The following is a 13,062-nucleotide window of genomic DNA, read 5'->3' as shown; positions in this document are numbered from 1 at the left end:
AAACGTACCGCGTTCCTCGTTACCTCATCATTTCCGTATCTAATCCGAGATTAACTGAACGTCATGGGTCAGGCATGGTTCGCTCGTGACCCGGTTTCCAGCACGTGATCCGATTTTAATGGACGTTCCTCTAGAGTCGTCGGTCCCGTGTTGTTGCTCCGCTCTCGAAATCAGATATTTCCGTTTCCCTCGTACGAAAGAGGGTACAACACCGCTCCTTTCTCATCTCGCCTCGCACGCGATCGGTCTCTTACAGAACCGGAACACTTCGACAATCTGCGGAATTGCCTGGAGCCGAAGGACTTCCTCAAGAGGGCACGATCCTTGATGGTGGTAGTATCTACGCCACCCACACAGAACTACGAAGAGTTCACCAAAAAGGTCCGGGAGTATAGCAGCAAGGAACCGTTCAATTTTGTCATCCCTGAATTGCTGAGAAAATACGAAAAGGTAACTTTCTTTATATCAAACGTACGCTGTTCGTCGAATGTTAACTCCTTGTCTTATGATTATGCTATGAGGGCTATTAAAAGCGTAGGATCTAGGCCTAAAAATACAGAATCTAGGTTTGCTAGTAATTGCTTAAATGCAAGATATTGAAACGTTAATTATTATTACTTATCACTACCAGATATATATTTCATAATAATACCCAAATATTTAAAGCTAAAGCTAGAGAACCAAACTTTGTTAGAAATACAATTTATATTTGTTAAATCGTAATTACGTCAAACGTTAAATCGCAACTATGACATGGTAGATATCGTATTATATTATAAGAGAAGGAGCTGAAATTAAAATTCGTCTATCAATCTATAGAGTGATTTTCTGGTTTCAGTATGTGTCGATTCACGCCGCGTATCTTTACGATTCGGTGAAACTGTACGCGAGAGCCCTGGACCAGCTCCTGAGAGATCAACCAGAGCACACACTCGAGGAGATCGCTAGCAATGGCACTCAGATCATCGAGACGATTATCAGAAATCACACGTATCAAAGTAAGTATTCGTATAATTTGCACCGCAAATTGCTAACACGATCAAGTTTGAAGTGGCTCGATCTCTCGATAAGGCTAGATCTGATTAGAACGAGTGGGTGCAATCGATACATCTATTGTCACGTAGATTTTTTGCGCGATTTCGAGACAATTAGAAACACTTGAGAATTATAGATCAGAGATATTAGATATTAAAAAGATCGTTCTCGGTCCTGGATATTTACGGAAAAAAATGTATAATCGTGTTCTGCGAAAACAGGTGTCAGCGGCGCGACGATCAAGTTCGATAAGTTCGGCGACTCGGAGGGAAACTTCTCGGTACTGGCTCTGAAGAAGGATCCGTTCCGTTTCAACAACTTCTCCTGCGATTTCCAAATGAAGCCTGTAGGCCAATTTCAACAGGGTGAAACTCTAGTGAGTGAGTTGTTTACAGCATTCGTGCAGCTCATATCCATTCGCGGTTCTCGAATTACTCCTACGATCGTTCTAATCGACAAAACTTAAAAGAAGTTTAAAATTATCAAAATACCAAGGGTATCGATCGTGTCCAGGTGTACAGGCCATCGGAGGCGATGGACTGGCCGGGTAAGAATAAGCCGGAAGCGGAACCTGGATGCGGTTTCCTCAACGAACATTGTCCCAAAGATGACACGCACCTGCGAAGCATCGTGGCCGCTGGAGTGCTAGCTGTTTTATTGTTCTGCGCCGCGGTGATCACTATGAGCATATATCGAAGGTGGAAGATAGAACAGGAAATCGAGGGGCTGCTGTGGAAGATCGATCCGAGCGAGATACACGGATACCCTCATCTTGACAACATGATGTCCTCCCCTAGTAAGGTGAGATACCACTTGCCGTTTTCTAATCCCTGTATACTTTCTTAGGTACTTTATTTTATATATACTTGCATATCACATATACTTTGAGCTTTTTATTTCATTCTATTTTAATTAAACGCATAAAAATTCACAGTCTGACAAAGAACGTACGTATCTTTATTATACGTAAACGTTAGAGGTAAAAGATGAACGCTATAACGACGACCGCTGGCGCGATCATTAACTATTAGCGCTCAATATACATATTTATTTAACTAATGATTTTTCGAATTGTCGCACCATCTTCTATTATTGAACTGTCGTTGCAGTTAAGCTTAGTTAGTGCAATGTCCTACGAGTCAAGATGCGGGGGCCAGGTGTTTGCGCAAACCGGGCATTACCACGGGGTAGCAGTAAGGATAAAGGAGCTGAAGTTCTCAAAGAAGAAGGACATATCCAGGGACGTGATGAAGGAGATGCGTATCCTTCGCGAGATCAGGCACGGTAACCTGAACTCTTTCATCGGGGCGTGCGTCGAGCCAATGAGGATATTGTTAATTACGGACTATTGCGCCAAAGGAAGTCTTTATGTACGTCACCTTAATACACGAATGAACGTGTGTAATCCGGTCTGCTGGTGTTTTCAACGAATGATCGCATTGCGTATGTGTTTCAGGATATTATCGAGAACGAAGATATCAAGTTAGACGATATGTTCATCGCATCATTAGTTCACGATCTCATTAAGGCAAGTCTATATACGTGTTCGCACGGCAGATCAGTGATATGTATACCGATTGCGAAACTATTGTGAAAATATTGTTTGCTCCGTTTCAGGGTATGCTGTACATTCATGAGTCATCTGTGCTAGTCTGTCATGGTAATCTGAAGTCATCCAATTGCGTGGTAACCTCGCGATGGGTACTCCAAGTTTCCGATTTTGGCCTGCACGATATGCGGCACTGCGCCGAATCTGACAGCATTGGTGAACATCAGTATTATCGAAGTACGAAAAGCAAAAAGAAAAGAAAAAAAGAAATATAACGATACTTTATTGTTCTATCGCCAATCGATTAGCGGACTGAAAATCATAGTCGTCTACTGATCTACACCATTATGATTTTCTGCCCTTCGAATGATTTTTGTGACTCGATTTCTAATTGAAATATTTCTCCTACATAGACTTATTCTGGAAGGCACCTGAACTATTAAGGAATCCCAATGCTCCGATCAGAGGTACCCAGGAAGGGGATATTTACTCGTTCGCGATTATATTATTCGAGATGATCGGACGGAAGGGGCCGTACGGTGGCGTGAATCTAGAACCCAAAGGTAAATATCCGTGCGTAGCTAAAAATCCGTAAGCGTTAACGATTGTCATTCGTTAATCGGCATTTGCCAAAAGGTATAGCTGCAGAAATATAAATATGAACGTTAACAAATTGACAGAAATCATAGACCGAGTGAAAAGGTTCCCAGAAGATGGTGAACCGCCGTTTAGACCTAACATAGAGATACTGTCCGAGTCTGAAGCAGACTGTGCTGAGTATATAGTTAGTACGATTACCGACTGTTGGGCGGAAAGTCCAGAACTTAGGCCCGACTTCAAAATGATAAGGACACGGTTAAAGAAAATGAAAGCGGGAAGGCATCGCAATATCATGGACCAAATGATGGACATGATGGAGAAGTATGCAAACAACCTCGAAGATCTAGTCAGTGAACGTACACGCCTTCTTTTCGAGGAAAAGCAAAAAACAGAGGATTTACTTCATCGAATGTTGCCGGAGTAGGTTGAACTATATAAATTCTTTCATTAAAAAGAAAGAAAAAAAAACTTTGCTATCTACATTAATGATACCACGTCTGTTTCTTACAGACCCGTTGCAAATTGCTTGACAAATGGAATCGGTGTGGAACCTGAAGCTTTTGACTTGGTTACTATATACTTCAGCGATATCGTTGGATTCACTGCAATGTCAGCGGAAAGCACGCCTTTCCAGGTATGTTTTTCAATTAAACTAATCTTTAAGGAAACAAGATATATATCTTTGTATGACTACTATTATAATTCCTTCGTTTTTCAGGTCGTAAACTTCTTGAACGACTTGTACACTTTGTTTGACCGCATAATCAAAGGATATGATGTATATAAGGTGGAAACGATCGGCGATGCCTATATGGTGGTAAGTAAATTTTTTTATAAATTCTATAAATTTTTTTATTCTATATAATTCTACGATACATCGCTTTTATCAGGTTTCTGGTTTGCCAATAAAAAATGGAAACAGACATGCCGGAGAAATTGCATCGATGTCCCTAGAACTACTTAACGCTGTGAAACATCACACCATAGCTCACAGGCCTCAAGACACTCTTAAATTACGCATTGGAATTCACACAGGTATCGTACCTTGGGAAAAAATATTAAACGCGATAAAAATGACATAAATATACGTAACAAATATTACAGGTCCTGTAGTGGCTGGTGTTGTTGGTTTAACGATGCCTAGATATTGCTTATTCGGGGATACCGTAAATACAGCTTCGCGTATGGAATCAAACGGCGAACCGTTGCGTATTCACATAAGCGAGCAGTGCAAAGATGCTTTGGATAAGGTCGGTGGCTACATAATCGAAGAACGTGGGTTGGTTTACATGAAAGGAAAGGGAGAAGTAAAAACTTATTGGCTCATCGGAGCCACTGAAAAGGCCATTCAAAAACGAGAGGTTTGTATAAAAATCAATATAATAAGATTGTTAGATCAATGTCATATAATCTTGATTTTTATGTTAATTAGGTTGACGTCGGTGATCTTCCACCACTCTTTTGTAGACCAAGAAGAAGTCCGAAATTAAATTCAGATTCTCGACAGGCTTCGTTGCTAGGTGGTCTAGGAGCTGGCAGTCGCAGACAGTCGAGCGTTCCAAGACCAACGCCGGATGACTCCTCGTCTCAGTACGGAGGATCCAGTCCAGTCCCTAAACCTCTTAACTCTCGGAAATTAGACCGATTTCCTCTGTATTTGACCGATAACATATCGAAGACAACGCTAGATAACGTTGCGTTGCAAGAAGAAGTTGAAAATCGGGCGGCTAACATTAAGATAGCACTCGATGATTTCTTTATCGACACGAGGCCGAAATTTAGGAAAAATGCAAGAGTTCTGTCGACGATTGCCTCGTCGTCCTCTACGAGCGATTATCCGTTCCAAACGATAATACGGGAGTCACGTTCGTTAGACCCTTTCCCATTGGAGCTCTATAATAAGAGGTTCGAGTCGCCGAATTTCTCTTGGAAGGAACCGAAGAAAAGTTTTCGATCGCTAGAGAATTGTGAAAAGTGCACACGGACTAACTCGAAGACGAATATTTCTGAGAAAGTGTTGAATAACAACTATCCGAATGGTAATGTAATAATAGTGCCCCATACGGACGAGTCGCCGAACGAAGCAGAGACACCATTACTAGGAGATGAGAGTGGTTGTATGGGAGAAATTATGCCTGTTAAACGTTGGCGTTCTCTCGATCAAGTGGTATCCGTTCCTAGTACAGACAGTGTGCCTGATAAAAAATCTTCCGCAAGAAATTCGATCAGAAGTTGGTTGGTAAATCTATTCAATAGCAATGGATTACGCAACAGCGATGTTTCCTTAAGGAGGGGTGTAATAGCAGGTTACGATATACAGTCGGAACGTGAAAGTATAGTTTGATAGAAAATTGATTTTGTAGTCGAGAGAAAGAATGAAGGGAATTCGAACATGGAATCTTCTACTATAAAACGTATGAGTGCACAAAAACATTCTTACATTTATGAGTCATAAGCATGATGTATTGTTGCCATTTTTTTAGCGTATAGATATGTGGAATGTGTGGGTATAAAAGTTACCGACCGTGTATATTTTTAATACCTAGATATTTTATGACTTGTATTAAAGTACGCTTTATATTGGCGACAAACACGTTTTTTTTACATAGTACGAGATTTATCTGTTAAAATTTTTAATCCGAGAATATAATAAAACTAGAATGACTTATAAAAATGATTCTAACCAAAGTATACACAAGTACAGAAATCATGTAAAAGAGTCTGTCTCGACGTAGCACAAATGATTCCCATTCTAATACAAACAGAAAGAAGAACGTGCATAGTTGAAAATGTACATTTACGCAAGTTCGAATACACTCGTTTCAAACATATGTATGTATGTATATATATGTATGTATGTACAATTTCGATACTTGTTCACTGAAGGAAAGCAAATTATCCGTATGGCTGTGAAAAGTGAACTAGATTGTACCTAAGGTGCTTAGTAATATATCATCTTGTCAAATGTATATAAGTGAATAATAATATATAGATGTAAAAATAAAATGTAAATTAAAAGAAATATTATCTTCTGTAAGAGCTGATTAAAGATTCATCTTTTGAAATGTTGTATAACTCCAATTTTTAGTAGAAAAATACGTTTTTTCCTTTCTAACATATTTACTTCTCAAATAATAACAATATTACATACTGAAATATCATATACATTCTTTTTATATAGCTTAAAAATTGTATACATTTAATTACACTACAATAACTTATATATTGTACAATTAAATATTTTAATCATGACCTGAAATGAACTTGGATAAGAAGTCCTTTGGCTTTGGTTCATGAGTTACTTTCCAATAATTCATTAATGTTGCAGCTGGTTTCCATTGAGCGCAAGTTTCTTGAAGTTCCATTTGTCCCTAATATAATATAGTTATTAATATATCTGTTGCAGTATATATGAAATAAACAGGATACATATTAGGCTTACCTTAATAAGTAACATATCGATCACTCTTACATCCTTTACATTGGCATGACGTTTAAATTCTTCCCGTAACTTTGCGATACAATCTTCTTTTGTTACCGGAACATCATAGTTTGACACTATAAAGTAAATTAGTTATACATACACAAATATATAAATCTGACAATTTTGTAATGGAAATAATAACAGATTGTAAATTATTTTTAGTGAAGTTCAAATAAACTAGGACGAAAATTAATACACTCTATTTTGTACAAAAAAGGAATAAATTTGAAATACATATATCCATATACTATTTTAAATATTTAGGTTAGGTAACAACACATCTTCATGATTTTCAAAAACATACAATGATTAAAGTACTTACAGATAAATGGAATTTGGCGATACCATGTTTTATATAATGTTATTACTCTTCTATGAGCATCTATAGGACTTAGTGACAAAATTGGTTTTGCTTGTCTTAAACCTAATGCCACACGACTAGCCATTTTTGCACTTCACATACGTACTTATGTATGTTTTGTTCTGTATTCAGATCACATATGATACCAACATTTCCGATTAATATTTCCTCGTTAATACTATATAAGAACACCGTATAAGAACGTTGTATAATTCAAAATAAGAATAAGATATTTCTTTCTTATTAACAGTAATTCCTTTTTATACTTCTTATAATATAATATCTTCTTATAATATCTTTATTATTATTTCCCTTTAGATTATCAAAATCATGTCAGAAAGTTCATATTGCATAAAAATACAAAGATTAGGAATCTAGTTACTCATATATTAAATGTGTACTGTTGAAAATGAATTTTAAATAAGGGAAGGGATACCAATTTTCTAGAAACTATATAAGTTTGCGACACTGACATTTAGATTTATATGGATTAGATTTATATGGCGCAATCATTTTACCCGGTTGCACGATTTTGCTTGCTTGTATCGTTACATTAATCTGTCAATAAAAATTTTGTATTTATAATCGATAATAAATATAAAAAAAGTGTGTTCGGTTCTATAGTGTTAGTTCTTTATAATATTAATTGAAAGATATTATCTCTAAACAATTATAAGAAATCATATTTCATTTTAAAATATAATCTGTACTCCAAACTAGAGATAATTAATATATTTTTAAAAAGTACTTTATTATAATAAAAAATGGTAGTTAGGCAGTATCAAGAAGAATTAAAATACTTAGAAAAGATAACTGAAACATGTTGGAGGATAAAGAAGGGTTTTCAACCTAATATGAAGGTAATTTGTTAATCGTATTTTATCTTCTCATGTGTATTAAATATTTCTTTATTCATAGGTTGAAGGTGTTTTTTATGTAAATAACACGTTAGAACGGTTAATGTTTGACGAGTTAAAAAATGCATGCAGACCAGGAGCAGTGGGTGGGTTTCTCCCAGGTATGAAACAGATTGCCAATGTTGCTGCTCTTCCTGGTATTGTTTGGAAGTCTGTTGGATTGCCTGATGTACATTCTGGATATGGTTTTGCAATTGGTAACATGGCAGCATTTGATATGAATGACCCAAAATCTATAGTATCACCTGGTGGAGTCGGATTTGACATAAATTGTGGAGTACGTCTATTAAGAACTAACTTGTTCGAAGAGGATGTTTTACCTGTGAAGGTATTATTTTTTATCAGTTATGTTTTAATGAAATTATGTCATAGGAAAAAACAATAAACCAGTAGTTGTTTTTAGGAACAACTTGCCCAGAGCATGTTTGATCACATTCCTGTTGGTGTTGGTTCAAAAGGAATCATACCCATGAACGCACGTGATTTAGAAGAAGCCTTAGAAATGGGAATGGATTGGTCTCTCAGAGAAGGTTATATCTGGGCAGAGGATAAAGAACATTGTGAAGAATATGGTAGAATGCTTAATGCAGATTCCTCTAAGGTATCAATGAGGGCTAAGAAACGTGGGCTTCCACAGGTAAGGTATTAGGAGAATTTATAGAAATAAATATTTAAGAATTCTTGATTACTACAACAATTTATTTTACAGCTAGGAACATTAGGTGCAGGAAACCACTATGCAGAGATTCAAGTAGTAGATCAAATTTACGACAAATGGGCAGCATGTAAAATGGGTATTGAAGAAAAGGGTCAAATTTGTGTGATGATTCATTCTGGTAGCAGAGGATTTGGACACCAAGTTGCAACTGGTAATAGATACGTAATAAATCCATTTTTAAAAAGCAGTGTATATTAAATTTTTTATGTAGTACAGATGCACTTGTACAAATGGAAAAGGCCATGAAACGAGACAATATCGAAACTAACGATAGGCAGTTAGCTTGCGCTCATATAAAATCTCAAGAAGGTCAAGATTATCTAAAAGCTATGGCTGCAGCTGCCAATTTTGCATGGGTCAATAGAAGCTCTATGACATTCCTCAGTCGACAAGCATTTGCCAAACAGTTCCGACAGTCTCCCGATGATTTAGACATGCATGTTATATATGATGTCTCCCATAATATTGCAAAAATAGAAGAACATATGGTCGACGGAAAACAGAAAACCCTTCTAGTGCATAGGAAGGTAAATGAAATGAAAGTAAATTGCTACTAACTATATTGAAGGATGTTTACATAATTACTATATTGTTCATAGGGATCTACAAGAGCATTTCCACCTCACCATCCTCTGATTCCTGTAGACTATCAATTAACAGGTCAACCTGTTTTAATTGGTGGTACTATGGGAACTTGTAGCTACGTTCTTACTGGAACTGATCAAGCTATGAAAGAAACATTTGGATCCACGTGTCATGGAGCAGTAAGTATTTCTGAACGTTTTTTATTTATAAAATTATCCAATGATACCTAAATTAAATCAAAATTGCCTTTAGGGTCGAGCTTTATCTAGAGCCAAGTCACGCAGAAACTTGGACTACACAGATGTATTAGAAAAATTAGAACGACAAGGAATATCGATTAGAGTCGCTTCGCCTAAGTTAGTTATGGAAGAAGCACCGGAGTCTTACAAAAATGTGACAGATGTTGTGGATACATGCCATGCTGCAGGTATTTCCCGGAAATGTATAAAATTAAGGCCAATTGCAGTTATCAAAGGATAATTAAACTACACGACGGTCTTATGCGCAAATAAAGTTATAAATAAATATATTGAAAATGATTCTTAAACATACAGTTCAGTACCACGCTACAACTGAACACACAAAACGACTTAACAATGCAAATGTTTTGATACTATAAGCATTTTCAAGACTAAAACATTAGATAACGTGTGTTTTTCTTTCATATTTTCATTTCAAATACTCTATCTTTTAATAAATTTCTAACGCTTAAAATTCAATCACTTGTTATAAACACTCACGCCAAATTGTTATTCTCAAATCGAATGTTAATTATAATTAAATTATTGAGTTTAAAAATGATTAGAATCATTTAACAGTATTACGATTGTTAATATTACATCTATTTATTAAAAAACGTATGAACTGAACTCATACGTATACATATATATGTATTAGATATCGTACATTTTTTGTAAATTATGTATATTTAGCAGAAATATATAATTGGAATAAAAATGTATGGCGATTTTTGAACAGCTTGTTACTTACACGTTTCGATGTGTTCGTTTTCATCTGTTTTCCGGACTGAGTAGGTATTAAGGAATATGGTATAATGAACAAGATTATTTTAAAAATATTACATTAGCATTTTATTAGATAAAATGTACAGTTACCTACGCACGAAGTAAGAAAGCTATATTAGACTAATTCGTTCGACTTTACACGGGAATTAAATTCGCTGTATCATGCTTAACAAATCCTCCAGTGACTACAGGAAGAGAAGAGCAAAGGTACAGAAGACAAGAGAATACGTCGGAAGACAAAGTTCTATTGTGTAGATAATGGAAGCTAACCATCACCATAAATAGTAAACGTTTCTCTCTCGCACGCGCTCTGATCTAACTATCTATGTATATTTATGTATAACTTGATTCAGGGTACTCGTATGTAACAATGAACGTACAACACGCTCGGTATGAATCCCCGAGAGGAAGATAACGGAAGAGTCTAGTCACTGGAGGAGTCGTTGAAAGAAATACAAGACCGACCAGCGAGAAAAAAAAATGTGATGTGGTCTGTACTGCATTCCATTGAGAATTATAAAATTACGTTACAAAAAAATAATTATCCTAGAGTACTTATGATAGGTGATAATCAGGAGACGGTTCAGCTACGGACTCAGTAGTGAACAGTGGATTTGGGAACTCTGGTGGGTGTGGCAGTGGTCCAGCAGTCTTTGGCTGACGACGATACGCCATTAGCCAGCACGACACAGCAATAGCTACAGCGACTAGTGCCAAGAGTGCTGTAATTACTAGTGCTATCACAAAGCCGACCGTAGAAACGCAAATATCTTCTACTCTTTGAGCTGAGGTGACTGAAACAGGAAAAAAAGATTGTATTGTAATAATAAAGTATATTTTAATTCTCGTTCAGCGTTAAAGCGACAAAGTGAAAAGTCAACTGAACAAGCTGCAAGAGTCAGAATTGACCTTTTCTAGAAATTAAGATTCTTCTCTAACTGAAGAAGAAAAAGGATATGGACTTACTCTCAGCTGGATCTGCTGTAAACCTCTCTTCTCTCCTCTCCAGAGTGAATATCAGATTCGACTGGATCGTTATTTCTTCTCTAAGTTGTCCTTCAAAGCTGTCCGTGATGCTTAAAGACGTATCATTTGTCTCGGAACTCACGTCTCGACGGCGACGACCGAACGCGTTGTATCCTCGACAATTGACCTAAAAGGGTCATAATAATATTTTAATATCTTAATTAAAAGCTTAATATTATATAGTAGATAGTAATATTAATAGTAGAAGGATACTCACGGGTTGACAACGTCCAAAGCACACACGGATATTGCACTGGAATCGAATATTGTCACTGCTTGGGAATTTAAAAGCATTGAAGCTGGCCATTAACGTCTGAGTTTCAGGATCCTGTTCCCATTCTCCGAATATCGTCGGATCCGTCGCGCAGCCATTCTCATCTGTTACAATGTACTCGTTCTCCAAATTATCTTCCATCGTTTTGGCCACACAATTTCGGGCAAATCCACCATAAATAGCTAAAATGATAAAATTATTATATAATTATAAGAAATATAAGGTTCACGATTTTTTTTTCTTTAATTATAAGCCATATACTTACTGGAAGGCTGAACTTCGACTTGCAACATCAAATTATCTCCAATTTCAGCAGAGTTTATTTCATTTCCGCTTTGAGTAACGATCTTCATCAGACAGACCGGCGGAGGACCAGTGTTAGCAATGGTGCCAGCTGTAGTTAACATGGAGACATTGAAACCCAGGGTAACGTTTTGTTCTCCAGTTTGGTATATGCATTTGATATGGTATGCTTGAGTCTTGTATGTCATCAATTTCGGATGCTTTTGTATGACCAGTACGAAACTTGCTTGTCCCTGAAAATAATCATTTTGTACATATAACATTTTGAAACAAAGAATATAATAAAAATAATATATATACTGGTAATACAATTAATAAATTTACATAAGAATAACTTACGTTTACGTGTATCAGTCCGCAATTTCCAAACGCCACCTTGAATATCTCGGTTTTGTGCATAGTTTCTGCTGGAATGGAGACAACCCTCCTGCACTGTTCATCTTTGCTGTGACCTTTGACATATAGAACACCATCGAATTCCTGATCGTGAAGATGTATTTCGACTTGCACTCCATCCGACAAACAGCTAACAACCATCTCTGGTCTGGGGAAATCGGTTCGCCATCGGTTCTTGTCATCTAACAAGAGAAGATCTTATTAATAATTTGAATAACAAATATGACAACAATAGGAGTCTCTCGTAAGAACAATTGCTTACAGCATTGAGTATAAGCATTTCCAATATAACCATTGATGCATATGCAAATAGCTTGATGACGAGTTGCATTACACAGTGCATAAAGACCACATAATTGAGTTGAACAAGGATCTTCACATGTTTGGCTGGTTTTATCGCAGAATCTGTTATCAGCACAGTCATCGTCGTGTTTGCACTCGATTATGTCAACTACAAATACGTTTCATTAATTAAACAAAATTTAGGTAAGCAGGAATACTTATCAAAATAATATTTATTATATAACATTCTTTTCATACCCAATTTGCAATATCCATTCGCGTCCAGTCTGTATCCATGATGAATCGGACACACGCAGCGACCATATTCATCGATGATCATACCGTTTTCCAAAGCACACACACAGTATCCTTCATCATTGATGATCATTCCAGATTGTTTCCTACACGGTATACAAACTTCTGTTTCATCCTTAGCTGATCCAGGTGGACATACACAATTGCCATACTCATCGACAATTTGACCCTTTGCTACTGGACATACGTTGG

General features: G+C 36.7%; 4 protein-coding genes across 7 annotated transcripts in view; 2 read left to right on the top strand and 2 right to left on the bottom strand.

Moving 5' to 3' along the window:
* LOC117154132 (receptor-type guanylate cyclase Gyc76C-like) overlaps positions 1-6,265 on the top strand; it is a 100,512-nt gene extending 94,247 nt beyond the window's left edge. For 3 of the 4 annotated variants that reach the window (XM_076617062.1, XM_076617063.1, XM_076617061.1), the window contains 14 exons: positions 257-450; positions 839-998; positions 1,257-1,411; positions 1,531-1,836; positions 2,145-2,405; positions 2,492-2,563; positions 2,653-2,821; positions 2,998-3,147; positions 3,265-3,604; positions 3,695-3,818; positions 3,903-4,001; positions 4,075-4,219; positions 4,289-4,545; positions 4,617-6,265. In XM_076617062.1, the coding sequence (XP_076473177.1) occupies positions 257-450; positions 839-998; positions 1,257-1,411; positions 1,531-1,836; positions 2,145-2,405; positions 2,492-2,563; positions 2,653-2,821; positions 2,998-3,147; positions 3,265-3,604; positions 3,695-3,818; positions 3,903-4,001; positions 4,075-4,219; positions 4,289-4,545; positions 4,617-5,528 (3,344 nt within the window). In that variant the 3' untranslated portion in view covers positions 5,529-6,265. The remainder of the gene's footprint in view (positions 1-256; positions 451-838; positions 999-1,256; positions 1,412-1,530; positions 1,837-2,144; positions 2,406-2,491; positions 2,564-2,652; positions 2,822-2,997; positions 3,148-3,264; positions 3,605-3,694; positions 3,819-3,902; positions 4,002-4,074; positions 4,220-4,288; positions 4,546-4,616) is intronic. The other variant, XM_033328829.2, reaches the window with a different exon arrangement.
* A 19-nt stretch (positions 6,266-6,284) lies between these two features.
* On the bottom strand, positions 6,285-7,163 carry ND-B14 (NADH dehydrogenase (ubiquinone) B14 subunit). Its single transcript, XM_033328833.2, has 3 exons — positions 6,991-7,163; positions 6,627-6,742; positions 6,285-6,555 (listed from the first exon to the last, which is right to left on the bottom strand). The coding sequence occupies exons 1-3, from the start codon at positions 7,112-7,114 to the stop codon at positions 6,427-6,429; spliced, it is 369 nt and encodes a 122-aa protein (XP_033184724.1). The 5' UTR covers positions 7,115-7,163; the 3' UTR covers positions 6,285-6,426.
* Positions 7,164-7,528: 365 nt separating this feature from the next.
* RtcB (RtcB RNA ligase) lies at positions 7,529-10,206 on the top strand. The gene is made up of 7 exons (XM_033328832.2): positions 7,529-7,889; positions 7,948-8,274; positions 8,350-8,583; positions 8,656-8,815; positions 8,881-9,191; positions 9,264-9,428; positions 9,502-10,206. Exons 1-7 carry the CDS (start codon positions 7,794-7,796, stop codon positions 9,727-9,729), a joined length of 1,521 nt encoding a protein of 506 aa, XP_033184723.1. The 5' UTR covers positions 7,529-7,793; the 3' UTR covers positions 9,730-10,206.
* A 107-nt stretch (positions 10,207-10,313) lies between these two features.
* dpy (fibrillin-like protein dumpy) overlaps positions 10,314-13,062 on the bottom strand; it is a 114,845-nt gene continuing 112,096 nt past the window's right edge. The window contains exons 161-167 of the mRNA XM_076617060.1: positions 12,814-13,062; positions 12,536-12,724; positions 12,217-12,455; positions 11,840-12,110; positions 11,518-11,756; positions 11,241-11,427; positions 10,314-11,068 (exon numbers count right to left, since the gene is read on the bottom strand). Of these exons, the coding sequence (XP_076473175.1) occupies positions 10,830-11,068; positions 11,241-11,427; positions 11,518-11,756; positions 11,840-12,110; positions 12,217-12,455; positions 12,536-12,724; positions 12,814-13,062 (1,613 nt within the window). The 3' untranslated portion in view covers positions 10,314-10,829. The remainder of the gene's footprint in view (positions 11,069-11,240; positions 11,428-11,517; positions 11,757-11,839; positions 12,111-12,216; positions 12,456-12,535; positions 12,725-12,813) is intronic.

Source organism: Bombus vancouverensis, chromosome 3, assembly GCF_051014615.1.
Source record: "Bombus vancouverensis nearcticus chromosome 3, iyBomVanc1_principal, whole genome shotgun sequence".
In the NCBI taxonomy this organism is placed as follows: Eukaryota; Metazoa; Arthropoda; class Insecta; order Hymenoptera; family Apidae; genus Bombus; species Bombus vancouverensis.
This window is presented reverse-complemented; position numbering and strand designations above follow the sequence as displayed.

Excerpts from the sequence above, each read along its gene's own strand:
- ND-B14 (XM_033328833.2), bottom strand. The coding sequence starts at position 7,114 with ATGGCTAGTCGTGTGGCATTAGGTTTAAGACAAGCAAAACCAATTTTG. Across the intron at positions 6,743-6,990 it reads TCGCCAAATTCCATTTATCT|TGTCAAACTATGATGTTCCG; the intron begins GTAAGTACTTTA and ends TTTACTTTATAG. Across the intron at positions 6,556-6,626 it reads TCGATATGTTACTTATTAAG|GGACAAATGGAACTTCAAGA; the intron begins GTAAGCCTAATA and ends ATATTATATTAG.
- RtcB (XM_033328832.2), top strand. The coding sequence starts at position 7,794 with ATGGTAGTTAGGCAGTATCAAGAAGAATTAAAATACTTAGAAAAGATA. Across the intron at positions 8,584-8,655 it reads AGAAACGTGGGCTTCCACAG|CTAGGAACATTAGGTGCAGG; the intron begins GTAAGGTATTAG and ends TTTATTTTACAG. Across the intron at positions 9,429-9,501 it reads GATCCACGTGTCATGGAGCA|GGTCGAGCTTTATCTAGAGC; the intron begins GTAAGTATTTCT and ends AATTGCCTTTAG.